The sequence below is a fragment of the Lepidochelys kempii genome, chromosome 12, assembly GCF_965140265.1.
Source record: "Lepidochelys kempii isolate rLepKem1 chromosome 12, rLepKem1.hap2, whole genome shotgun sequence".
NCBI classification, from domain to species: Eukaryota; Metazoa; Chordata; order Testudines; family Cheloniidae; genus Lepidochelys; species Lepidochelys kempii.
In genome coordinates, this window is record NC_133267.1 from 5,594,561 (window position 1) to 5,620,947 (window position 26,387).

Sequence of the window (26,387 nt, forward strand, 5' to 3'; positions counted from 1 at the left end):
TTTCTGCCCAAATATATAGAAAATATCCACACACATCCCGGATACCCCTTCTTGTCCCCATCCTGTATTTGGTTTTGGGTGGACACGGATAAGTATCACTAACCCTAACCTTGCGATTCTCCTTGTTGCTAATGTTAATGGACAGCTATTCCATTTCACTGCCTGCCCGTTGGCCTACACCTAAACTTCACCCGCCCTACCTGTAATTAAAGTTGATGCTCTAAAACCTAGAGGAATGTGTATGGAAATCTGCCAGAGCAGTTGCCACCTCCACTGCCACCACCTTCCCTTTATGAGTATTTTTCTGATTGAAAAGGAAAAGCTGCCCCATATACACGCAGCAGAGAGTATACAGACGCAGCTGAAGATAGCTGGATAGTGTCCATACTGGACAGATACCAGTCTAATGATCTGTGGAGAGACATTCATAGGTTTTAATGCCAGAAGGGACCATTGTGATAATCTAATTTGACTTCCTTTATAACACAGGCCAGAGCCCTTCAACTTTTATAGTGCCCTGTTGAACAGATGACATCCTGCAGAGGCCCTCTTGGGCCTTCTTGGAGAGGGCATTTGCTGTCCCTTTTTAAATAATTTTATTAGCCACCTACCTGCCATAGGCCAGAATAAAACCTGCTCTAAACAAGGCTGTTTCCAAAACAAGCATGCCAGAGCCACAAGAAGCGTGTTGTGCCTTGGTGCATGCTGGACGTTCTCCAGGAACGTATGTGCCATTTTTTCCTGTTGATACAATTTTCTGCTTAAGAAAAGACTCACTGGGGTTTTGCAGAGAACGTCAGCCTTCCCCAATGCCAATGGCAAACCTGATGAAACTGGCCAAACTATGTACGTAATCAGATCATGAGCTCCAGTAACATCCAAACCCCAGGACTTTGAAATCAAACTACAACCCAAAACACATTGTAAGACTAGAGTGTGTACCGGGTACCAGAGATCTTGGAGCATTCAGAAGCCCATGCAGGCAGAGCCCAAGCTCCAGCCCAAGTTGCAACTTGAAAGCTCTGTCTATACAGCTCTTTTTAGAGACCTGGTACGGGCCGTGCTAGCCCAAATCTGTAGACCTGGGCTGGGAGGCTCACTCCTTCCCTCCAAAATGCTGTGTAGATGTCCCCTAACGCAGTGCTTCCCAACTGGTATGCTGTGGAATTTTTTGAAAACCGACACGTGAGAAGGAAAAACCCTTCCCTTGTATTTTAATGAGTGTCGGAGCCGAATGGCAGTCTGTCCTTTAGCTCTCCAGGCCGAGGCCCCTTTCAGATATTATGCATGTGTCACATTCCATTCCCCAAAGCCAGGTTAAGATTGCAAATTTGAATCCTGCAGAGTGGAGGTAGGGGAGGGCGAAGGAAGGTGGGGAAAGCTGCCTTGTGATTGGCCGTCTGCCTCACTGCACCCCCTCCTCCAGGGGCAGAGCAACCAACCAGAGCTCAGTCTCCCTCTCCTCCCCCCAACGGGTCAGCTCCTCTGCCCCTCCCATTCCCTCCTGCAGCTGCTGGCTGGAAGCAGGGGCAGAGCCCCAGGAGCCATCCCCCCCAGCCTGGAAGGGGAGAGGGGACCCCACTGCAGCCCCCCAGGGTTGGGATTGGGAAGAAGCCCAGGAGAAGCAGAGGTGAGGCAGGGGGCTAAACGGGGGGGTGGGGCTGGGTCAGAACTGGTGGGGCTGGGTGGGGAAGCTGGCGGGGGGGGCAGCACTGATGGGGTTGATCAGAACCGGGGTGAGGTGGGGGCTGGACGGGTGGAGGGTGAGGACGGAACTCGTGGGGCCTGGAGGGCAGAACTGATTTGGAGCCTTGGGGCACAGGATTGATTGGGAGGTTGGGAGGCAGAATTCATTGCCAGGCAGGGGATGGGCAGATGTGGGGCTCATAACTCCTGCAGCAGGGGCCAAAACCCTCCTACCCTGTACATATGGGAGCATGAGCAGCGCGATCACACTCTCTCTGTTTGAGGGTGGACAGGGCAGTTCACCAATCGTTAGACAGACTGAAAAAACAATACTATCTCTTTGTAAATAACCACATGTTTTGGGGGTCAATCTCCTGATTTGTTGGGGTCTGACTTGTTTGTTTTTTGATCTCTTGAGGTTGGCAGAATTCTGAGTGGGACTTAATTACATTGCATTTAAAAACAGCGGAGAAATGTACACCCACTTGGGAAGACTATTTTGGGAATGAGAAGAAACAATTAATTATTAATTGCTTGTCATCCCAAAATAATATTCTCAGGTGCATGTCACTTTCTCCACTGAGCACACTTTTATCCAGAGTTCTTATGTTTAGCTTTAACGTTAGCTTCTACTGTTGAAAATGTTAATTTTGACACAATAGCCAGATCACCTTGCTCTGGATTGGCTCATGAATATTCATGAGTTCATTTGGAGACAATATGGTGGTGTGCTTCAAAATAATTAAAGGTATCAATATGCGCCGTGGCAGAGAATGTTGGGAACCACTCCTTAACTGGCTACTTGCACTCTTAACCTTAATAATCAAGCATCCAAGGCGAGTTCTGCAGTTGGGTCAGACTTTTCTCTTGGATCCAGGGCTGTCCATGTGGAATACGCCCACTAAAAGTGAGACAGAGGCACCAGTTTGATTACCGACCTCACAGACATAGGCATGGTCTCAATATTCCACCAAAGGGAGAAGATTTTGAAACCAAGTCAGTTTAACTGCTAATCTGGTAACTGCCTAGTGAGTGCTTGAACAACTTACCAGCTGTGCCATTCTATAATTCAGGGAAGTCACAAACCTCACCATTTCAGGAGTGTAAGAGAAGCCCCTCGCTCCTCTCCAGTCCTTGGCATCAATTCCTCTAGCCATCATTGCTCTGATACCCTTGGAAGGCTTCTCTCTGAAGGGAAAGAGGGCTGTTCGTAGCGATTCCTGTTGCTTACAGTGTCACTCTATTCTTTTCTGGCTCCTGTGTAGTTCTCCCTCGCCCTCCTCTTCTCTGCTGAGTTAGTCTGTGTTTCCGTTGCCAGTTGCTGTGGCAGTACGTGATGGCTGCCTGTCTCCACAGAACCGCAATTTCCTTTGAATTGTGGACAACACCCAAACGAGGCTGCCAGCACACACCGTGCCCTGTTGAGTCTGAGGTGGCGGTGGAAGATACCAATGTTGGTTTCTGTTCTACCATCGATGATGGCTGGCTTCTGGTTCCTTTGTCCCAGTGGTCTCCTGCGTCATGTTCCTGAATCTAGTGTCCTAGTGAAAGAGAGAGGGGCTCACTTGCTCTCCTTCGTGTGGTGCACAAAAATTCCAGCAGTACGTCCAACAGAGCCGCCAAACCCCGCGCCACCACTGAGGGGCACAGGATGTTGTTGTCTTTCCACGCAACACAGTTTTTTGCAGTGATTCTCAGTATCAGGCTTTGTGTCCTCATGTCTATGGCTCTGTGTTTTCCGCCACAATTCTGTCAGGTCCCTGTGTGTTGTTGGATCACTGAAAGCACTGAGGCACCTGCATTTCCACCCACCTTCTACCCCCACTGGCTTTTCCATTGTCTTTTCTGTAGGCCACTGTCTGCCTGTTCCGTGACCTTCCTCACTGCTCTGGCCACTGGCCATTTTAAACAATTAAAGAAGGGGTGGAGGAATTTGCCATGCTAAATTACTTCCTCCCTTGGGGAAAAAAGGCCTTTAGACCCAGCTTGATATTGATGTGATTTGGTGCCATTGCATGACATAGTCACCACTTTTCTATTTCCTTTCTAAAGGTTGTTCAGCAAACTATTTCTGTAGGCTCCATTGTTGTTTCCCATAGTTTAACTTGACCTGTTACTCATTTATTGGAAATCCACGGCACCCCCTCTGAATCCTTTGGGGGTCTCTTCTGGGTGAAAACCTTCCACTTTTCTTTAAATTCCAGAAACGGAAAGTGAATTTTGTTGAAAATCATGCATCGGTTGAGGCCTCTTTTTGGGGGACATTGGCATGCTCCCCACATGCACTGCTCCCTTTAGATGTTGTTTCTGGAAAAACAGAGCAGTACATTTCCTCAGTTTTGAATTGGAGTGTTTGCATTAAGGGAAGGTCTCCTAGTAAGGTCAGACAGATTCCAAAGAAACCACTGAGTGAAAGTATAAATCAGTTATACAGGGCTTCTCTGGAATAGCAGGTCTGTACGTTTTGTTGACTCTGCCTTATGGTACTTGTATATTGCTGGGTTTGCAGTGTCCCTGAAGCTGCACTGCACGTGGAATCCAGTGTTTACTGCACTTGTCACTACATCTGTTACTGCTAAACAACGCGCAGCATGTTGGCTGTCACAGCAGCCTTCAGGGTCCCCTAGTTCAGCCCCATGGCTGTGTCATGAGTTAGATTAGTTGGAAATGCAGAGTGGGGCGGGCAAGGGCTTGGATTACAGCTCCATGCTCAAAGTGGTTCAGTGGTTTATGCGTATTTATAAGAAGAGAGTAAAAGCTTGGGGGGAAAACCATGGAAGAAAGAGAGAAAAAATGCTGCTTTTGGAAGTGAGAGGAAGAGGATAAAGGAGTTTAGAAACATGGTAAGTAGATCACAATACAGAGATCGCTTTTCTGGGCACTGGGTGTAGCTGCTGTCGGGGCTTGCAGGGGGGAGCCTGAGCTAATCCTAGGAAGGCAAGTTTGGGTCTTTGAATATTTTTTACATTAAACCATATTTGAACTGAAAGAATAAATTTAAAAAAAAACAAACCCCAAGCTTGTCTGTAACTTAGCTACAGTCTGGATACACTGCCAGAGAGATGCAGAGCTGTCCTCAGAGAGGAGTTAGGACTGAGACATCTCATCTGATAGCCACACGGAAACTAGAAGGGCAAGTGACTGGAATGGAGCTGAGACTTTGTGTCATTTCTTTGTATGCTTCCCCAATGCTAGTGCTGTTCCTTTCCCTCCTCAGTCCTTTGCAAATGCAAAGCGGTGAGTGTCTGAAGAGCTGCATCCAGTGAGAGCATCAGGAGTTTACTGTCACTTTTCCCTCACTGACTCTGAAGTTCTCAACTGTAAAAAAAAAAAAAACAAAAAAAACAAAAAAACCCAAAAAAACTCAGAAGTTTTTGGCCTGATCTAATTTCAGTGGGATGAGAAGATAATCTCCCCCTTAGCCCCCAGAGCATTAGGAAAACCAGCCTGGGCCTTGTGCTTCCTTCTCTGATTAGGTTGATTCATGTGTGGCAGGAGTGTGCACATTCCCAATTCAGTAATAACTTTAACCCTCCCTATGCTGAAGTCCTGCTGATCAGGAGCATGTTCCAACTGCTGATGACTGAGGTTTACCTGGCTGGTTTTGGATGGATTTGTTTGCACTATTTCAGAATGTTATCTTGCTTTGCATTTGGTTTGTTTGTATACTCCCACTGTTTTGCAATGATTTCATTTTGGCATTAGTTCTGTAGTGTCCGTCTTAGTTTAATAATCAAGCGCATCTTCTCCGTGGTTTCCATATTGTGCCTGCACAGGGAGGAACGGGAAGATCTGGTAGGACGTTTCTCCCTCTGGCTGCTCTGATACAATAGATTTTGAGTGTTGGAAACTACTCACTCACACAGGCTTGGCCCAATGTGTAAGAGTGTAGTTAAGAAAGTGTTTGGACACAGATGCTGCAGGGAGTGCCTTTCCAACAAGGAGTTGATACAAACACAGAGCAGGGACATTATGACCTCCAAGATGTCAAGTGTCCTGTAAAAACAAACAAACTACTCAGTGGCTCTTAAAAAGAGGGCATGGGAGCTGCTGAAGCTAAGAGGAAGCAGAACACATTACCAGGTAAGTACCAGTGTTAACAGGAACTTCTTTATTCTTGAAGAGAACAGGGCTGCCTCTTAACATAGCCATTTAATAGAATTCCTTTTTCCACACACATTACATCTGACCTACGTCTTCCTGAATTAAAAAAAAAAAAAAGAAAAGCACAATTACATGATCAAAAACATCTACACAGACTTGTGTGCGCAATTCCCTCAACTGCAGGTGCCGCTTATCTGTTTTACTACAACACTGCCGCTTATCTGTTGTACAAGTCATTTCCATGTTTATTTCCAATGATTGTGTGCAGCCTGTCATTGTGCATGCAAATTTCTACGTTCACCCATTTCTACAAATCTGGCCTCAATGCTACTGTGTCTGAAGTTGCAGTTGAAGAGATTCATAGACTTTAAGGTCAGAAGGAGCCATTATGTTCATCTAGTGGTCTGACCTTTTGCATAACAGAGGCCATAGAATTTCACCCAATTATTCCTGCATCTTGCTCAGTAACTTATGGCTGTACTGTAGCATAGCTTTTAGCAAGACATCCAATTTACCACATCCCCGCAGCAATTTGTTCCAATGACTAATTACCCTTACTTGAAGAAAAAACAAAAAAAACCCCACAACCCCTTGCGTCTTATTTCCTGTTTGAACTTTCCTGACTTTTATTGCCACTCACTGGCTCTTGTTCTGCCCGGTCTGCAAGATTAAGGACCCTTCTGCTCTCAGAAGTCTTCTCCCCATGTAAGTGCTGGTAGACTGTGATCAAGTCACCTCTTGATCTTGTTTTGTGAAGCTAAATTGATCGAGCTTCCTAGTTTCTCGCTGTAAAGCAGGTTTTCCAGACCTGGAATCATTCCTGAAGCTCTTTTCTGAACGGGTTAGATAAATACAAATCCTTAAAAAAACAGGTCTACCAAATGCTGCTCCTCGCAGGGGTTCAATGCACCACCACAACCCTAACATGCCCCTCAGTCTGGGTGCAGCACACAAAAAAGATGGATTCAGGAAGCAATGTGGCCAGGCACTTGGATTATACTATACAAAAGAGAAGTCAACAAGTGGTGGCCCTGAAGGGAGGGGGAGCAGGACATCAGGCTCATGTGAAGAGGAAAAAGAATGTGCTCATGGGAAGCAGAAGCATTAAGAAGAGAGGTTTTGAGAAGGGCTTTAGGATGATCCGATTCAGGAAAATGAAGAGAAGAGGGGAAGGGAACTCCAAAGAAGTGGAGTTAGAAGAAGTGACTCACAGTAAGGAGACTGTGTGTGGATGAAGGAATGGAGCACAAAGGTTGGAAGTGACAAAGGAAGGCAGGAACTGGAGAGATTCTGGTGCCAGCATGAAATGAAAGAGTGGAAATTTTCAAGTGGCAGCAGATGGCTAGGAAGCCAGTGAGGGGAATGGGAATAAAAACGGGGCGTGCTGCAAGATTTTGGACTGATTGAAATTGCTGGAGAGAGGATTCTGGGAGAGTGCTGCAGATGGCATTGCACACATATTGATGTGGACCAGGATGGCCACTGTATCTAAAGTAAGTTTGAAAAGCAGCTAGAAAATTTCCTGCCCTCCAACCCAATGCGTACACTGGCTAGCTACAGTTTTAGGTGCATATTTTTCCTTCTGGGATGGTCTGCTACTTTTTTCCTTTCTCTAACATATGGCCTAACACGCACCTCTCAGTTAGGGACTTTGCAGGGCCAAGTGTAGCTCAAATGGAGTGATTGGGGAGAGAAGAGATGGCATGTTCAAGGACCAGGGGGCCAGTGGCAAGGGCCATGCTACATAGGGAAGAAGTACACAGGATGTCTCGTGCACTCACACATTGAATGGTTCTGCTCACAGCAGAGATGCTGGAGATTTGCATATTTCAATAGTCTTCTAAACTGTGCTTTAGTCCTTTGTATTTCCATACTGAGCGTCAGGGAGCCCAGGCATTTGAAAACGCCGGCACCCTGGGTTTTTTTCCAGTGTGAATCAATGTCCGTGCTTGTAAAGAGTCAAGGTGGGCGAGGTAATATCTTTTTATTGGCCCATGTGCTTGCAAAGCCGTTGTGGTGCGTTGTTGTTATGAGGCACTGGAGTTGTGCGCCGTGTGCTTGGCATATGCATGTGTGCATTGCCAACTCTATTAGCTTAGGCTAAAAAGCCATACAGTATAGGGTAAAAGGCAGCATTGTCCAGGGGCTGGGAAGCCTGATTCCTATTCCTGGCTGTGCCACAGACTTCCTATGTGACCATGGGCAACTCACTGGGCCTCCGTTTTCCCTCCCACTCTTTGTCTGCAGGCCGAATAGAAGAGACAGACTTGTTTGGGAGCAGGGACTGTCTCCCACTAGGTGTGTATGCCATGCTGGGCACAATAGGGCCTGATCCTGGCTGGAGCCTCTAGGTGCTACTGTAATACAAATTATTAGTAAGGAATGCCAGCTGCACACTGGTAACAGGCAGGGACATGCGGGGAGCATGTCTCAAGAGGGCCTGATCACTTACTGCTTCCTGGATTTAACGTGTGTAAGGTCCTGGTCACTAGTGTTTGGGGAACACTTGGTTCCTTTTTTCTTGGTGTTAATGTTGGTGGGGCTCACATGGAGCCATTTTAACTTGTCTCTGATTCCACCAGCAACCCATCCCCTACCCCATTTCTTTGGAGACAGCCTTCACCTCTTGACAAACACATGACTATTCCTGGGTGTGGAAACAATCATACAGAGGCCATGATTTTTAAAGTGACTTTGGGGTCCAACTTTTGAGATGCCTTAAAAGGGGCCTGATTTTTAGAAAGTGTTTAGCATACAAAAACACTAGTCCCTTTTGCAAATCTTGGATGTTAGCTGCTAAATGCAGACGAGAGGAGAGGTCAGCACAGGGCCATAGCCAGATAAATGGTCAATACCAGGAAGCAGCAGGAACTTTAAAAGGAAATCCAAACAGATGCGCTCTACCCATTCCAACCACTCACTGGTGAACGTGTGTGTGTGTGTGAGAGAGAGAGTTTGAGGCCAGAAGGTGCCTCTATGATCATCCAGTCTGACCTCCTGCATCACACAGACCAGAGACTTCCACGGTGGCTTATTCTTCCTTGTTGTATAAGTGACATTGAGCCCAACAACATGTGCTTGAACTACACTCTACCTTTTCGAGAGAGGCCCTGTTCTGTGTCCTTCCCAGAGTTTACCCCTGTAAGGTTCTCTGATGGCTTCTATTCTGGTTTACCCAGGTTATTTCCCCAGCTTCCTGTCTGCATTCCCCATGTAAAACACGTTTAGTCTCTCCTTGAACTCATGTTAAGATCAGGGATGAACAAGTTATTTCTACTAAGCAGGCAGAGGAGACAGAGTCTGCATACAGTGTTGCCAGCTCTAATGAATTAGTTAATATTTAGTGTTTTTCTTACGTAAGGAGGGTCTTGTCCCTGCCAACTCTGCCTGGCAGAAGGGTTATACTTAAAATGCTGGTTTCTGCTAGTGAGAAGCTCAGCTTTCACTGACTAGGGGCTCGTGTACTTCACAACCGAACTCATTGCACAGACCAGGAACTCCTTGCATCCCTCCAGTCCACCCACAAGCTCCCTATGTGCCACCACCCTTCCATCCCCCTCTAGTTCAGGGACTCGCTGCAACCCCCACCCCATTGCCTGTGCCAGGGGATCTGTGTGCCCCCATCACCATTCTTTCTTTTCTTTCTGGTTGGGGGAGAAATCGTTCAGGGCGTCAATATATTAAACGCTGATGGCTACAGCTGAGATGTGTGTGTACAGGGGCATGGGGTTCTGCTGGAAGGTGTAAATGGCTGCCATCAGCCAGTTCTTAGATCCGTAGACAATTACAGACCTGGCTGAAGCTGCTGGGTTTGCTAGGCTATGTCTACACTACCGCTTCTGTCAGCATAGCTTATGTCACTCAGTGGCGTGAATAAACAAAGCTCGGGGGAGAGATAGATACGCTGGAGGGTAGGGATAGGGTCCAGAGTGACCTAGAAAAATTAGAGGATTGGGCCAAAAGAAAACTGATGAGGTTCAACAAGGACAAGTGCAGAGTCCTGCACTTAGGACGGAAGAATCCCATGCACCGCTACAGGCTGGGGACCGACTGGCTAAGCGGCAATTCTGCAGGAAAGTAACTGGGGACTACAGTGGATGAGAAGCTGGATACGAGTCAGCAGTGTGCCCTTGTTGCCAAGAAGGCCAACGGCATATTGGGCTGTATTAGTAAGAGCACTGCCAGCAGATTGAGGGAAGTGATTATTCCCCTCTATTCGGCACTGGGAAGGCCACATCTGGAGTATTGTGTCCAGTTTTGGGCCCCCCACTATAGAAAGGATGTGGACAAATTGGAGAGAGTCCAGTGGAGGGCAACAAGTCATGTGCCCCAGCCCCCTAATCATTTTTATGGGGAGAGGCTGAGGGAACTGGGGTTATTTAGTCTAAAGAAGAGAAGAATGAGATGGGATTTGATAGCAGCCTTCAACTACCTGAAGGGGGGTTCCAAAGAGGATGGAGCTCGGCTGTTCTCAGTGGTGGCAGATGACAGAACAAGGAGCAATGGTCTCAAGTTGCAGTGGGGGAGGTGTAAGTTGGATATTAGGAAACACTCTTTCACTAGGAGGGTGGTGAAGCACTGGAATGCGTTACCTAGGGAGGTGGTGGAATCTCCTTCCTTTTGAGGTTTTTAAGGCCTGGCTTGACAAAGCCCTGGCTGGGATGATTTAGTTGGGGTTGGTTCTGCTTTGAGCATGGGGTTGGACTAGATGACCTCCTGAGGTCCCTTCCAACCCTGATATCTATGAGTAGGTTTCAGTCCAGAGAAAATTCTTAACTTCTGTTAGCTTCTGATGTCCATTATGGGCCTTGTCTGACCTGGTGAGAGTCTTCTAGGGGAGCTCTGATTGGTTCTCTATCCCAGAGACCAGGTGCCACAGAGACAAGAGGTGCCTTGTCCATCCTGACCAGTCTTTATGAGCAGGAACTACAATCCCTAGTGGTGCCTCTAATTTTGTAAACCTTTGATGGTATGAACTCAGGGGGTTTAGGGTGTGCCCTGCCACATGAGGTCCTGGGTCAATCTGCCAATGTGAGTCTCCCCATGGAACTCATGAGTCCTCCCAGTGCCGATCTAGATAACTCAAACTGCTACTGTAATGGCCATGCCTCCTGGGAAATCATGGGTAATCCACCCTAACAGTGGCTACTGTACTCTCTCCAGAAATAAGCACACAATTCTCAAATTACCAGACAACTCCAATAAACTTTATACACACAATAGAAATTATATACACCAAAAATGCAAATAGTTTTGCGTGTAATATTATTGGAAGTTTTCCCGCGGTACTATTACCGATCGTTCTGTTGAATAGATGGTATAAACAGTTAATCTGAGAGGAACGTACACATATTGTTAATTGTGGTGCATTTCTTTTTAGAAGCAGTGCATCTGACCAGTACAGTCCATTTCCTGGCTTAATCTCTCTGATGGTATTTTTCCTTTGGTGCAGAGTTAATGTCTACTGAACCTACAAAGCGTACCTCATTGTGAGCTCAACTGTAAAAAGTATGTGAAAGTTCATAAGATGTTGCAATAACCATGAAAAATAGATGAAGTTGTTTACGACGTTAAATGTTGTAGCAAGTGCAAGAGAGCCAGACAAAGAAGCTGGATTAGTCTAAATCAAAAAATGCCGTGTTACTGTAATCCAAGGATTGTTAAAATTATGCTTGGTAAAAGCAAAAAACATGGAACTGGATGTTAATAGACTAAAATTTGTTGTGATGGATATTACGCTTAATTGGTAGACAACATAACGAGGGGATGAACTATGCCACCCACTCTTTCCCTTTGGGGGGTTTCTTATAAAGAGACTTCGGGGGGGAAAAAAAAAGATCAGTTCAGTTCAGCTCTCCTGTCCCACCATGTGCCTTAGCTCTCCTCACCACATCTTCCCCCAGCACGTCCCCCGAACTGCCAGCAGGGCAACTCCTCTTGGCACATCTGAACTCATCTGAAAGACTTCCTTCCTAAAAGCAAGGCTAGCCCTGACCTTGTTCAAGGACCTTTGTTTTCACTGGGAATGCTGAAAGTCATCACATTATCATGAGACTGGGTGGGTGAGGTGATAGGTTTCATTGGATCAGCTTCTGTCGGTGAAAGAGACAAGCTGTCAAGCTTACACCGAGCTCTTCATCAGGTGACTAAGAGCTCAGTGTAAGTTTGAAAGTTTGCATCAGTTGGTGAAAGAAGCTGATCCAACAGAAGATATTATCTCACCCACCTTGTCTCTCTAACATCCTGGGACCAACATGGCTACAACCACACTGCAAATCACATTATCATGCCATCCAACCCCCAGCCCATCAGTGGGCATATCTAAGTGCCAGCTCAGCAAGAGGCACATAGATCCGGCATTGTTTTCCCTTCCCTTGTTGTGTTATTTTCTGCCCCCTTTCTTTCCTGCTATCCTCTCTCTCACTCTTAGCTGATTTCAGGATTCAATGAAAAGCTACATCCTAGTCATCCAAGCTTGACTTGTTGAAATAGAAAAGATCCAATCAGATGACATCCCTGAAACCAGGATCCAGGCAGCAGGTGTGGTGGTTGATTTGCCAGCCAAAGCATTCGCTCATAACTAACCAGGGAGTGTATTTCACCCACCTTTTCTCTCCTGCTCCTTTTGTCTGTTTGCTAAGAACAGGATAAGCAAATTGCCTCAACACTTCAGGACTGAGTAAAATTAACCCCTTTCCTTTTCATCAAAGAGAGGTTTTTCTGAAAATAAGAAACTAATATTTTGCCTCCAAAAGGAGAAAGACTTCAAAAGTTTTAACTGTTTTGTGCAATCACTCAACCAGAGTTTCAGTACAAATACCTGTTTTAATTCAATATTTGTTCTCGTATTAAATCATACACTTTTAATCTAAATGAATGTTTGAAGTGTTTGCTAAGTAACCAAGTAGAACCAAAGCCTCTGTTTAAAATAACTCTGAGCCTACCTCTCGCTGTTTAATGTTAGACAGTGAAAGAGTTTCTAAACAACTTTAACTCTTTAGGCTTTGAGATCAATATCCAGACAACACCCCTACAGGATACATATACATCCAACCAAAATTGGTAACCCTAACACAAGCAAATGACAGCATTGCATGGTTTCAAAACACTGCATGTGATGTGAACGTTTGCCAAAGCCTGGACTGAGACCAAGAAGCTTTCTTTACTGTACACCAAACCCAGCATGTAATGCTGCATGAAGGGCTCTTGTTTTGGTTGTGAGGCACAGCCCCGAGAGGGAAACAGAGAGGAGAGACGCTGCCCCAGAGAGGCCTTTGGGAAAGACTATGCATTAAGACAGTGGGCTCACCCCCTCTCCGTGCCTAGGCAGCTCTAGTGGCAGACTGTGTTGGGGTGGGGAGACAACTCTGTTCTTCCTCCTTGCACTCTTTGTGGGGGGGCTTGCATCCTGAGGGGTGGTAAGAGAGCGCAATCCTTCTGCTATCCTAAACCAAGGGAGTGCATTTGTGCCTTTGCCTTGCCTTGGGAGTCCAAGGAAGGGAGAAGGCTCCTTGCACCCAGCACTGGCAGCTGTGCCAGGGCCAGTTTTTTTGGCCTAAAGCTTACGCATGCTGCACAGCAATCCTGGGGAGTGCCATAGGGGTACTGACTTTGACGGTCCAAGCGCTAGAGAAGCTTTCTTCCCAAACACCGACAGGGAGGACAAACAGTTAGCAGGCACCTGTCCTTGTCAGAGGGAAGAGTGCTGCAGAGATAGCTGCATATCTTCGTTGTGAGGAAAGAGATTAAGGTCATTGTTAAACGTGACTTCCTGGAGCCACTAACCACAACAGATAAGGCACCAGAGAGGAAATGAAATATTCTGGGCCAAACTGGTGCCCAAACTACAAGCGTTCAATGAGGATGCTCCGATTCCAGGCAGCCTCATCAAATCACCAGTGAACAGAATGCAGGATCACCCGCTGTAACAGGATAATGTCATGCTGGAGGGTGAGGGTCCTGAGCCCCACCTCTTGCCCAGCCCTTGCTGCAGATGCACCCCCAGATTCTGAACTTTAATTTTAAAAAACTCATGTTCCTAGCCCTCATGGTTGGGAGGAAAACCTTGAAAATATAACCCCAGAGTAGCTGATACAGTGACATCTGCCTGAGTCTACACTCAGCGTGAAACAATAACCCTGCAGGGGTGAACTGCCCCAGTCACTCCCATTCCAAAAGAGCACACTGTAAATATTGAACATTATTTACTATTTCACAGCTGATCATTTTAGTAGTAACACCCAGGGAAGATAATTATTCCACAATCCTATACTGTGCACCAGAGGCCAATAATCCCAGCTGTCTCCTCCCCTGAAGCCAAGACGTCCAGCTGCTCCCTGACAACTTCTCAAATATTGTTAGGAGCAGCCAACACAAATCTGGGTGTAAAAAAAACCTGAACATGTAAGGCCAGCATAAAACTGAATTGGATATGGCAGCAATGATTAGAGGCTACTGCACTAATTAGATCACTAGCAGAGTAACAAATACAGAGGCTTCTTTACTGATTAGATTAATCAATTTCACATTTAACTAATTAAAACCCTCTATTTTAACATTTGAATGAAGCTGCTGCAGAATCCTAGCCTGCAGAATCCCCCCAGAGACTGTACAAGGTTGCAAAGCCTTGCCGGCACAGCCCCTCCATCTGACCCCACCTGGGGGGTACAACAGTAAGGGAGGTTTTCATTCATAGAATCATAGAATATCAAGGTTGGAAGGGACCTCAGGAGGTCATCTAGTCCAACCCCTGCTCAAAGCAGGACCAATCCCCAGTTTTTGCCCCAGATCCCTAAATGGCCCCCTCAAGGATTGAACTCACAACCCTGGGTTTAGCAGGCCAATGCTCAAACCACTGAGCTATCCCTCCCCCCCAGCTCCTTTGCAGTTGTCTTGTGTGGGAGCCCAGATATAAGAATTTTATTAAGATGATGTTAAAATAAAAAGAAAAAGGTACAGAGTTTAAGCTTCTGGTTATCAGGGAATAACGTACAGATTATCAAGGGACGCGCAGTTCGGTTTAGGAGTGGATGGCGTAAGGAATACGTAATCTGCAATATCCCCAATGGGGGTAAAAGGTTAACGGGTCAAAGTACAGACATTGAGATATGAGATATTATGTTGACCATATAATGGTTATGTTCAGGTGTGGAGCATAATGATGAGGATGGATTTACCCTCATTTGGTCAGATTTAATGTTCAGTGAGTTTATGGTTCCAGTTCATATGGTCCAATGGAAAAAGTCTCTCAGTCCCTTTCTTGTAGTTGATGCACGATGTCGTACCAGCTCACACCTCCTGGTACTGTCGGTGGCTGGTGATGTGTTTGATGTAGATGTCCCTGGACCATCGGACGGTGTCCGAGACCATGAGGCACCGCATGAGCCGTGCATAGCATCGACCGATCCCACAGGTCCGCAGCACACACTCTTTGCAGGGGTCCCAGGCACCCAGGGTTCCGACGATCAGGGCATCCATCTGCACCTTGTAGCCCTTCGCTCTCAGGGCATTGGCCAGGGGGGTGTACTTTTCCAGCTTATGAGCTCGGGCTTCGCGAAAGGCCGGGGTCCTGTTCTCAAAGGAAACCGTGAGGTCGACGAGGATGATCTTTTTCTGGGTCTCATCGGTGACGACCACGTCAGGTCGCAGCTGGCTGCTAGTACTGGGGATGGCGCAGTTCATGGAGACCTCCCCCAGCTGCGGTGTGGTGGCTTTCACCAGGCGGTTCTGGAGTCGGGCTTGCAGCTGCACGGGATGTGGGGCAGGGTCTCGTTGTCGTAGCTGCACTTCCTGCAACGCTTGTCTCGGTTCCTGTGGCAGGCGGCTCTGTTGAGCGGGATGCAGTTGAGCTGGGCACGGTAGGTGAAGCCGCCCCCGGCAAGGAAATGGTTACTGGCATCCTACTTGCTGGTCAGCTCAAAGGCTTTACCTTGGTCCAGTTTACGCTTCAGGGTTTCTACATACAGTGAGTGGATGGCTGCCTTCAGGGTTCCCTCCAGCATGCCCCTGGTGCTTGGGGTGACGATGGTGTTGTCGTCGGACCTGATCTGCGGCACCAGGACTCCCAGCTCCCGGCGCTCCGTGCACCACTCCCGGCGGCAGCTGGTGTGCTTCCCCAGGCGACGTGTGGTGTTGCGAGCGCAGGACCACAGAGAAGCGTTGTCGTGCCCCTCCCTTCCGAATTTGCCATCCAGGGAGCTGCTCAGGAAGGTGGTGATGTCTTGGTTGGAGGGGACTCTGCTAATTTGCTTCTTTGTCGCGTCACGGAAGGCTTTTGCCGCGATGTTCCTTACCATGGTGTCGGGACACGTCAGCAGGTGGAAGGTGTGGGTGATCACCGCAATGTCGCACAGATCACCCATGCGGGGGACGTTGGCACCTACATTGGCTCCTTCCCCTCAGAGCTGAAGGGGACATTTCCCAAGAGTAGAGAATCAAGTAGCTCACACCAGCCCCTACTGTGGTACGCTACTGACAGAGCAGTGGTTGTGGGAGGCAAGGCCAGATTGCCAGAATAAGGAGGCAGCATAGGTAAATTGGGCACTACCGCTGAGCTGTTTGGTAGCTGGCTGCTAAGGAATGTATTTACCAGTACTGGGCTATAGTCAAATGATGGCAGGTCTTTTGCCAATCCGAATCTTCAGGGGATCTAACAGACATAAAGTGAATGCTGAAAATCCACTTGTTTGAGTGCTTACATTTGCACAACCAGGTGTACTATCAGCCAGGCCTATGCTGTGGTACCCCAAATCTCCTCTCACTTATACCAACGGAACTCCCCTGACTTCAATGGAGTTCCACTGGTGTCACCGTGACCAGACGGTGGTTTGCAGTGTGCTGGGAAATGTAGGAAGATTTCCACAGGACAGCTTTAATCACACTTCTGATCTGCTGTTATTTATGTTCTCCTTTTGTGAACGTCAACGGATCTGGTGGTGTGGAGCACTTGTATAATATGTGATTATCCCCAGTATAACCTTATAGACTGGGTACAGGGGCCTGAGGTTAGGCCTGTGATCTGGATGTCCTAGGAAAGGAACACAAAGAGGAAAATGCTTAATTCTAAGGCTGTAGTCTCCCTGTGTGGTTCTGGTGACTTACCCAGGAGGGGTATAGTGCAGCAATATTTCTCCATATTTTCTCAGTGTATTTCTCCATTGGTTACATGCCTCCTCTAGCTGGCATTCTCTCGGGGGCAGAATCTCAGAGCTAGGTTTAAACCATCGCAGTGCCTGTTGAGCTTGAACCATGCTGAATGGCTGTGGATTCTTTCAAACTTGTGCTGCCTCTCAGACTACGTTTACCCTTTGAACAAGGTTCTTCTCATACTCTCAGGAGGCTGGTATGCAGGCCCATTCATGGATGAAAGGAAAAATGCTTGTGAATGTATTCTTTTTTGTGTTTGAGCTTCATAACCACCCACATTTTGGCATCCATCTCTTCTGTGCACAAAGATGTCTTTTAGAAATCACTCGTTAAATCTCCACCCTTCTTTGATAAGTATGGAAATAATGGAAATGCGTGAGGCTGCTTTTGTTCAAAAAGGTTATAAAGGGAGTATCTCTGGGGCTATATTTATTCCTTCTAACTAGGAGTTAAGTGAAAATGATCCACTCAGTTTATCACTGAGTTAGCTAACTCATTGGCATGCGTTTCTAACACTGTATTTGAGCATGGGAAAAGTTTTCCTCCAGTTCATGTAAGTCCTGAACAGCAGGCCCTGGGAGATGGAGAATTTGTGGTCATGACTATTCATAGGATCATAAGACTGGGAGGGACCTCGAGAGGTCATCTAGTCCAGTCCCCTGCACTCATGGCAGGATTAACATGTTTCTTTCTTTCCCAACAAGTTGTGGTGATGCCAAAGTCATAGAAAAGTTCTGACAAAAGGTTTTGTCATGTTATGTATTAATGGGCAGATTTTCCAGAGAGCTCTGCACCCAGTGGCTCCCATTGTTTTCAGTGCGATCTACTGAGTGTGGAGCATGTTTGAGTGTTCCTGTTCTCATGGCCAGAGTTTCAAAGCACTTTAGGTTCAGGTGTTAGCTGCAGAGTTGGGTGAACCTGAACTGTGTCTGACTAGAGAACACAGGTCATGTTGAGGTGACACAGCATTGCTCGGTGCTCAAGCAGCTCTGTGGAGTTAGTGGAACATGACTCCTGGGAATGGAGGAGCACAAGTGGCTGGAGCAGCAGAGGGCTGGTCTCATGAGGAATCAGCTGACCATTCTCCTTGTGCTCTAGGGATGAGTTGCCAGGGTTCTTCCGGGCTGGAAGCATCCCATGTGGCTGATCCTTTCCTTCAGCCTGTACCCCAGATATGGGCTCCCAGTGTTTGGGATCCACCATAGCATCTCTTGTCATTTGGGATCCAGTGATAGGCACCCAGAGGGAGGGGCTCTTATGAACCAGCTGCTTCCCTAGGAAGCCATCCCTCCCCTCCTGGGCTTGCTACTTTGGTGTATTAGTCTGATGCGGCTAGCTCCTTTCCCCTATGACATTGCATCAGTGTGTCATAATGATTCATAGAGTTTAGAGGCAGAAGGGACTATCAGATCATCTGATTTGACCTCCTGTATATCACAGCCCTTACATTTCACACAGTTACCCCTGTATGGAGCCCCATAGCTTGTGTCCTAAAATATCTTTCAGAAAGGTATCCAGTCTTGATCTGAAGACTTCAAGAGATGGAGAATCAGTCACTTTCCTTGGTAGTTAGTTCCAGTGGCTTATCACCCTCTCTGTTAAAAACAGTCTTATTTCTTATTTAATTTGTCTGGCTTCTGCTTCTAGCCACTGGATCTTGTTATGCATTTGTGTGCCAGAGAAATGCATATGATCAAGTAACACAAATAATGATTTAAGTGCTCACTGATGTGAAGATAAAGTTTCTGGCACTGCTTAGTCATTTTGCTAGTGGATTATCTTCCCTTTTTAGCAAAGGCGTTTTCCACTCTGCTGGACGATGCTCCCGGATGGGTGTTTGAGTTCAAGGTGATGGATATTGTGTAAAACTTGCTGAAACTGTACAATGCTCCTGGCTAAAAGATGTTAAAAATGAGCCAACATGTCTGACTGAAAGTTTATGCAGTGCCAAGCTGATATAAATGAAGCCCTTTCGTTTTGCTCTGGTTTCCCTGTCTCATTGCTCTCTGGAGATTGCTCACAAACATGCGAGTCTCCTTCCCCTTGGTGCTAGGCCTTGGTCAGAGTGATTGTGGTCGTGCTTCCTGGCATGTCACACACAGTGCTGAAGTCTGGCGCTGGGAACAAGTGTAGGGTTATATTTAGTAGTAATGGGATGAAATCAAACAAGAGCAATAATGCATGCTGGATAGGGGGAAAAAGATCCTAATAGTGAAATCTGTTAGACCACAGAATCTCCTTAGACACCTACTAAGGAAAGGAATGGATGCCCTATTGTTTGGGTCATTTCAAAGTTGATCTGGAAATCTAGGCACAATCCTGCATGAGTTAAATGGAGGTGGACTTATTATCTACAATAAGATTCCAGGAATCTCACTCTGTGTGTCAGTCTGGGGCCTCGAATGTCTGTCTGAGTCAATGTGAAGTGATGGAAGCAGCTACAAGCGTGGCTGAGAGCTCTTTTATTCCAGAATATATCCAGGCTGAATCATCACTGGGTTTTATGGTCTGCAAGCATCCACTTTTTGAGTTTCAACTTTACACTGATATACAGCGGCAGTAAAGCATCTGTGCCATGACAAGAGTCCTAAACCATCGTGGTATCAGAATTAACTCCTCCAATCACCACCCTTACTACAGCTAGTTTGCATCATACTTACGCTTAGAACGTCGGTTGAGTCAGTGTGAGTGATGTTCAGAACATCACCAGGTTCAAATATCACATGGCCCTGGGCGAACCAGATGGGATGTTGGAGTCGAAAGGCTCCGTGGTGGTAGGATCATGATAGCTGCTTGGGAGACAGTAACAGTTCCATGGGGGGTAAGAAATGGGTGCTTGTGCGTCCCACCGGGGGCAGCTTGGTGCACAAGCCTTGGGAACATGTACAACGTTGCTCACTACCGCACAGGGCCTGGAAACCAGAGCCCCCATTTATGGCTTTTTTTTACACACATGCCTTTACGAATTACACCTGTGGGACAGCTAGCCTTTCAGGGACTAATGGTTTAATAAATCTTCTCCTGTCTCTAACTTCTGTCATTCTATCACTTGCGATATCACAGTTCTTATGACTCCTGGTTTTAGAAATATACATGTCCCACTTGACAGTTAAGCGGAGGGCACTCATGTAGTCTGTCGCTGGGCTCTCGCAGTGTAAGGCTGATGGGCTGTACCCTGGGCATGTCACGGGAGCCACTCTCAAATACAGTGACCTTTGAGGCATCCTGTGAATTCTTTAGGAAGCAATGGAATGTGGAACAAAACTAGCTAGTGTTAAGTTGCACTAACATTGTATAAAGATTATCATTATCGTCTGGCATTTCGAAAGCGTGTGAGACCTTGTCTGTGCACAGAGCTACACCAGTGTAACTAAAGGTGTTTCCAAAACCCACTCAGTTGGGCTGTGAGGAGCTGCAGTTCCCCCTTCTGGTTGCTGGAGAGCGCTGTGGAGCACGGCTGCTTATCTTCCTCCCCTCTGGCTCCAAGCAGGGCAGGAGCAGCCAGGGGGACAGAAGTTGGGTGGGTGGGGAGGAAAGCAGGACTCCGCTGGGCTCGAGAGTCCCCAGTCCTCCCACCCAGCACCCACCATTGAGCTCAGCCACCCAGCATCCTCTGCCCTGCCCTAGCACCCACTGAGCTCTGCCTGCCAGCACCCACCTGCCTCAGGCAGCCCAGCCCCCCGTCCCTGCACTCCCCCCCACACTAAGCTCAGCCACCAGGCAGCCCAGCCCCCACTGAGTTCAGCCACCCAGCATCCCCTGCCCTGCCCTAGCACCCACTAAGTTCAGCCACCCAGCATCCAGTCTATTTTCCTTTGGAGTGGGAAGATATTGGTTGGTGAAAGCTTGTGCCACGCTTTAAATCCAAAGGCCTTCGGCCTGCCTGTGCCCAGTGGAGAGGCATGTTAGGGGCAGTACTTGACTTTGGCAGCAGTCGTGGGAAAGCCCTTCTTGAGTAGAATGATACCTGTCATCTGGAAGTTCAGGCTGCTTCCAGTCTATTCTGCTCTTCACTTCCCGACAGATGTTGCAGTCGCTGCCTGCGTTTGGGCATGGCATCGAGATGCTTTTTACAAAGAGCTGAGGAACCCCATGCTAAGAATATGTACAGAAGTGGGGCTCCGTGTCTGAAGTGCATTCTGGAAAGCAAGTGTCTCATCTTAATTTGGTTTTAACTAAACCAGAGATTGCAAGCTAATCATTTCCAAGTGTTTTGTTTTTCTGCAGTGACTGTACCAATTATGCTGCATACTGTCCTGCAGCAGCTTCCAAGGCTGTAGCATCAGTACCGAGCTAGGAGAGTGGATTGGCCACATGCGGAAGTGATTTTTTTTCTCATTTCATTTTGTGGAGCACCACTTTGCTGTATGAGTTGCATTATTAACCAGCTGTAGAGCAGTCAGGCTTGTGGCTGAGTGTCGGCTTTGGTGGGCTTGAGTTGGGTTGTGGTAGCCCATTGTACCAGCGCTTCTCTGGTGGCCCACTGGGTTCTGCAGGATGTAAGCATAAAAACCATATTCTCAAAGGACGTGAACACCCACATTTCCAGCTGAGATCAACAGCTATGGCTGCACCTCTGAAAAATCAGACCTGACTATGTAGTCCTCCTCTGACTGCAGGTACAGCCTTCCATGGGTGCAAGGATTCTGTGCTTTCATCCTAAACCTACCAGCAGGCTGAAGCAAGAAGCCTATGAGAGAGGTGAACTGCTCCTGTTTATGTCATTGGGAAGTTAAATTGCCAACATTAGGCTTCAGAGTTAAGTATCAGCTACAGAATTTAACAGCAGACCATTTTAGCAAAAACATCTAGTGACTCGGGGACTGTAAGCCAAGCATGGGTAAAACATCGGCTTGTCTTCTCCATTCTGCCCCTAAGCATTGGTACCTCCGAGTGAACAGTGCAGGGTGTGGGCTTACATTTGTTCTCTGAAGAGTGCTCTCTTGGAAACTGATGGTTGCTGAAATTAGAGCTGATTGGAAAATAAGTGAAAAATTTAGACTGTTTGTCGAAAGAATGAACACTGAAAAAAGTTCAGCAGAAAAATCAAAAACTGGAAAAACCTCCAGTTTTCCAACACAAGTTTTCAGTTTTAGGTTTTTGGATGAAAAATTGAAACATTTTGAGGAAAGTAGATATTTTATGCTAAAAGGTTCATTTTGTCAAATCCAATTTTCCATTTTTTTAAAAAAAAGTTTCAGTGGAAAATGTTCAACCAGCGCTTGCTGTGGTTCTTAGCAGTGAGCTCAGCAGTACTTCTCTCGTCCAGGTTGTTCAGGGTGTTGCAGTCTAAGTTGAACCCCTGCTTAGTTCTCCTTCCTGTCTCCCTCCTGCAGATTCCAGGGCTAGCTCGGGACTGTGGTTTACTCTCTGGCTGAGGCAGGGTAGTGCGAGGGGTCCAAGGAGAATGGTGCTAAACTTGGCACTGGGTACACCTTGCTGCTTTCTCCGTTATTTCCATTTCTCTCTCTTCTCTGTCCATTGTTGTGTTGGTCTCTCCTCTTTTTATTATTCCTAGTCTCTATATCTTTCCCTCCCTTTCCCTTTGTGCCCCTACCATTTCTTCCCATGCTCCCCCACGCCTCGGAGTGTACCTGTGCATGGGTGGCTTTCAGTGAGGGGTAGACACTTGTGGAACTGAGAGCCAGGCTGTGGCCAAGTGTGAGTTCTGACATCTCCATTCTGACTTTTCTGAGCAATTCAGGGCCCAAGCGTATGCATGTGTGCTGCTTGGTCACAAAAAGGCCCAGCGGCTAGATCCACAAAGGGACTTAGGAGCCTTACTGCCACTTTAGGCACATTAAGTCCAACATTTAGACACCACTAAGATCCTCAAAACCAGGGTTCACCTGCCTCTTAACGCTGTAGGTGCCTAAATTCCCTAAGCACCTGCGTTTCTACCAGTAAAGTCTCCATGGCATCTCATTTCTGCTGGTGGGCATGTGCAAACCCACCTAATTCCTGATGCCAATGAGCTGCGGGGTGCCTCGTTCACACCTAAGTCTCGATGGGATTCACACTAGGCATTCCCCTATCTATCTCACCTGAGGGACCAATCCAGGAGGTGTGCTCAGATCATGCCCAACCTGCGCACTAGACAGTAGTGCCCACCTAGGGGATAGGTGTTGCAATGCTGAGCCTAGTAATGTGTGTTTACCCCTAACCCCTGCACAAAGGGGGCATGGAGCAGCTGGCATTGCTGTTCGCTCCCCTCCTCTTCACACCCCTATGGCGTTTGGGGGGCAGGGAGAGAGTGAGGAACAACTCTCCTTCTTCCTTAACCCCAAACCTGGCCGGTACCTGTGGTGTTTGCTGGAGCAGCACGAGGGAGGAACTGCACTGCTCACTGGCTTAAACTTGTATTTTAGACACACAATATTGACCTCTTTCAGCCCTTCACCGAGGCTGTTTCTTCAGACATCTCTGAAAGCTAAATGAATAGGTAGGCCAAACCAGCAGAATTCCCGCATTCCCGGGGTGGAGTTGCCTTAATGAGCATAGTGAATTGGCTGCCCCAGAGAGATTCAGTTAACCCTTTAGACACTTCAGCTGATTGCAGCTGTCATGTATTTACTTCAGAAAGTGCAGCTCTGAGGCAGCATCTGGTTTTCAGTTAAGTTCCAGTTTGTAGTCTGTCTCCCAGTCTGGCTTGACTGACCCACAAGGAGATGAGGAGGACTTGCCCAAGGTCCCATAGTGAGTCTGGGACCCAGCAGGATCGGGACATGCCATCCTGCAGGTGTAGCACCTACCATTACCTGCTCCCCCAGCCCTTGGCTTCCAAATGGACTCCTAGAATGGCTTTAGTTCTACCCACTGTACAGTGCCTCATACACAGGGCAAAGCTTATCTCGAGAGCTGCTCTAGATCCATCACCCTCAAAGGGCCAGTGGCTGAGTGGAACTGCAGAGAATGCTAGAAGGTGCTGTTGCAGCAATCAGTGTGTTAATGAGTTAATCCCTGTTTGTGCCCTTAATGATCATTAAGATTTCCTACTCAAAACTGAGACTCAGGAAATGTCTGTGTTAAAGGCTGGATTTGTAAACAAGCTAGGTGCATGGTTACTACAGTTGCACACTCAAATCAGGTACCTATGTGTGCATGTGCCCAGAAACAGCCATTTGTGCATGTAACTGCCAGTTAGGTGCATAATTGTGGGTACTCTTTGTGTCCATAGATTGCTTAAAATCAAGCCCCCAAAAGCAGATTGAGGACTGGGAAGATTAACTACATCTTTGTAACGCATCTTACAGGCCTGTAAACCTAACTTCAGTATCAGGCAAATTGCTGGAAACTATTGTAAAGAACAGAATTATCAGGTATAGAAATAAATATGATATGTTGGGGAAGAGTGGCTTTACAAACATGGCTTTGTAAAGGGAAATTATGCCTCGCCAGTGTATTAGAATTCTTTGAGGGTGTCAACAAGCCTACGGACAAGGCTGATCCAGTGGGTATAGTGTACTTGGACTTTCAGAAAGCCTTTGACAAGGTCCTTCACCAAAGATTCTTGAACAAATTAAGAAGTCATGGGATAAGAGCGAAGGTCCATTCATGGATCAGTAACTGGTTAAAATATAGGAAACAGCATAGGAATAAATGGTCAGTTTTCACAATGGAGAGAGGTAAATGGCAGGGTCTCCCAAGGATCTGTTTGAGGACCTGTTGTGTTCAATGTATTCATAAAGGAACTGGAAAAGGGGGTAAACAATGAGGTGAGTAATTTTGTATTGTCTTCAAATTTTGCCAAGATAGTTAAGTCCAAAGTTGACTATGAAGAGTTACAAATGGATCTTATGGAACTGGGTGACAAAATAGCAAATGAAATTCAGTGGTGATAAATGCAAAGTAATGCACATTGTAAAACATAATCCCAACTATACATATAAAATGATGGGGTCCAAACTAGCTGTTACCAGTAAAGAAAGAGATCTTGGAGTCATCATGGATAGTTCTCTGACAACATCTGCTCAATGCGCAGAGGCAGTCAAAACAGCTAACAGAATGCTAGGAACCATTAGGAAAGGGATAGATAATAAGACAGAAAATATCATAATGCCACTATATAAATCCAAGGTACACCCACACCTTGAATACTGTGTGTAGTTCTTGTTACTCCATCTCAAAAAAGATATATTAGAACTGGAAAAGGTGCAAAGAAGGGCAACAAAAATTATTAGGGGTATGGAAAAGCTTCCCTAAGGTGGGATATGATAGAGGTCTATAAAATCATGATTGGTGTGGGCAGAGTGAATAGGGAAGTGTTATTTATCCTAGAACACATGAACCAGGGTCACCCAATGAAATTAGCAGGCAGCAGGTTTAAAAAAAACAAATGGAAGTACTTATTCACACAACGCATAATCAACCTGTGGAACTCGTTGCCAGAGGATGTTGTGAAGGCCAAAACTATAACTGGGTTCAAAAAAGAATTAGATAAGTTCATGGAGGATAGGTCCAGCAATGGCTACTAGGCAAGATGATCAGGGATGGAACCCCATGCTCTGGGTGTCTCTAAACTTCTGACTGCTAGAAGCTGGGACTGAACAACGGAGGATTGATCACTCAAAATTGCCCTGCTCTGTTCATTTCCTCTGAAGCTGCTGTCTGAACACAGAATACTGGGTTAGATGGACCATTAGTCTGACCCAGTATGGCTGTTCTTATGGTCTTATGTTTACCTAAGGATGTTGCTGCTGCAGCCACAGGGCTCTTTGTCCAGGATATCAGTGCTCTCTGTGCCCCGTGAGAGACAACTGGTCTGTATACACTCCCGTGTTTTGGTGTTTAACGTTTATCTCTGTACTGTTCCTACATAAGGAACAGAATGGATCCCTTCTCCCTCACAAACGCAACTCCTGCGGGCTTTTGGGGATAGATGTAACTGAAGAGAGGTGGGGACTTAGGTATTATCTATATTCTGTGTTTGTACTGTTGTATTAAACAACACTGACAACATGCAATGGCTATTTTCTGTGTGCTTATTTCACTAAAGGTGGGATAATATGCACATTGGAATTTTGTAACATTATCAAGAGGTTTTGACTCAATGCCCATGTTAATAATTGTCTCGTGAAGACTTCCATAGGGCTGCAGGAATGGTATGAGTGTGAGAATAATGGAAGTGCCATCACTGAGCACTGCAGATTTGTGTATTTAGAAAGAAGGGAGATCCCACTCACATACGCCAGAATGGGATCTACAGGGAGTATCTCGGACGGTAGAGACCCTCCCACTGCTGAGGCTACTGTGGGAGCTCTCTGGCCACCAAGCTCCCCTGGGAGTCGAGCATCTGCTCATTACTTTGAGGGAATTATCTGAAAAAATCAGAATGACATACCATTTGGCTCTCCGAGTGCTACCCAATAGCACATACAAAACAACTTCTCCCGCTGATGCATCTGACGCACGGTGCACCATCATGAAAATCACCACTCACTCCACGTGGCTAC

The 26,387-nt window shown here is 46.7% G+C and overlaps 1 protein-coding gene across 5 annotated transcripts in view; it reads left to right on the forward strand.

Moving 5' to 3' along the window:
• Positions 1-4,346: 4,346 nt before the first annotated feature.
• The window catches only part of PLEKHG4 (pleckstrin homology and RhoGEF domain containing G4), a 171,011-nt gene continuing 148,970 nt past the window's right edge, over positions 4,347-26,387 (forward strand). For all 5 annotated transcript variants that reach the window (XM_073307290.1, XM_073307293.1, XM_073307294.1 and 2 more), the window contains exon 1: positions 4,347-4,529. In XM_073307290.1, the coding sequence (XP_073163391.1) occupies positions 4,527-4,529 (3 nt within the window). In that variant the 5' untranslated portion in view covers positions 4,347-4,526. The remainder of the gene's footprint in view (positions 4,530-26,387) is intronic.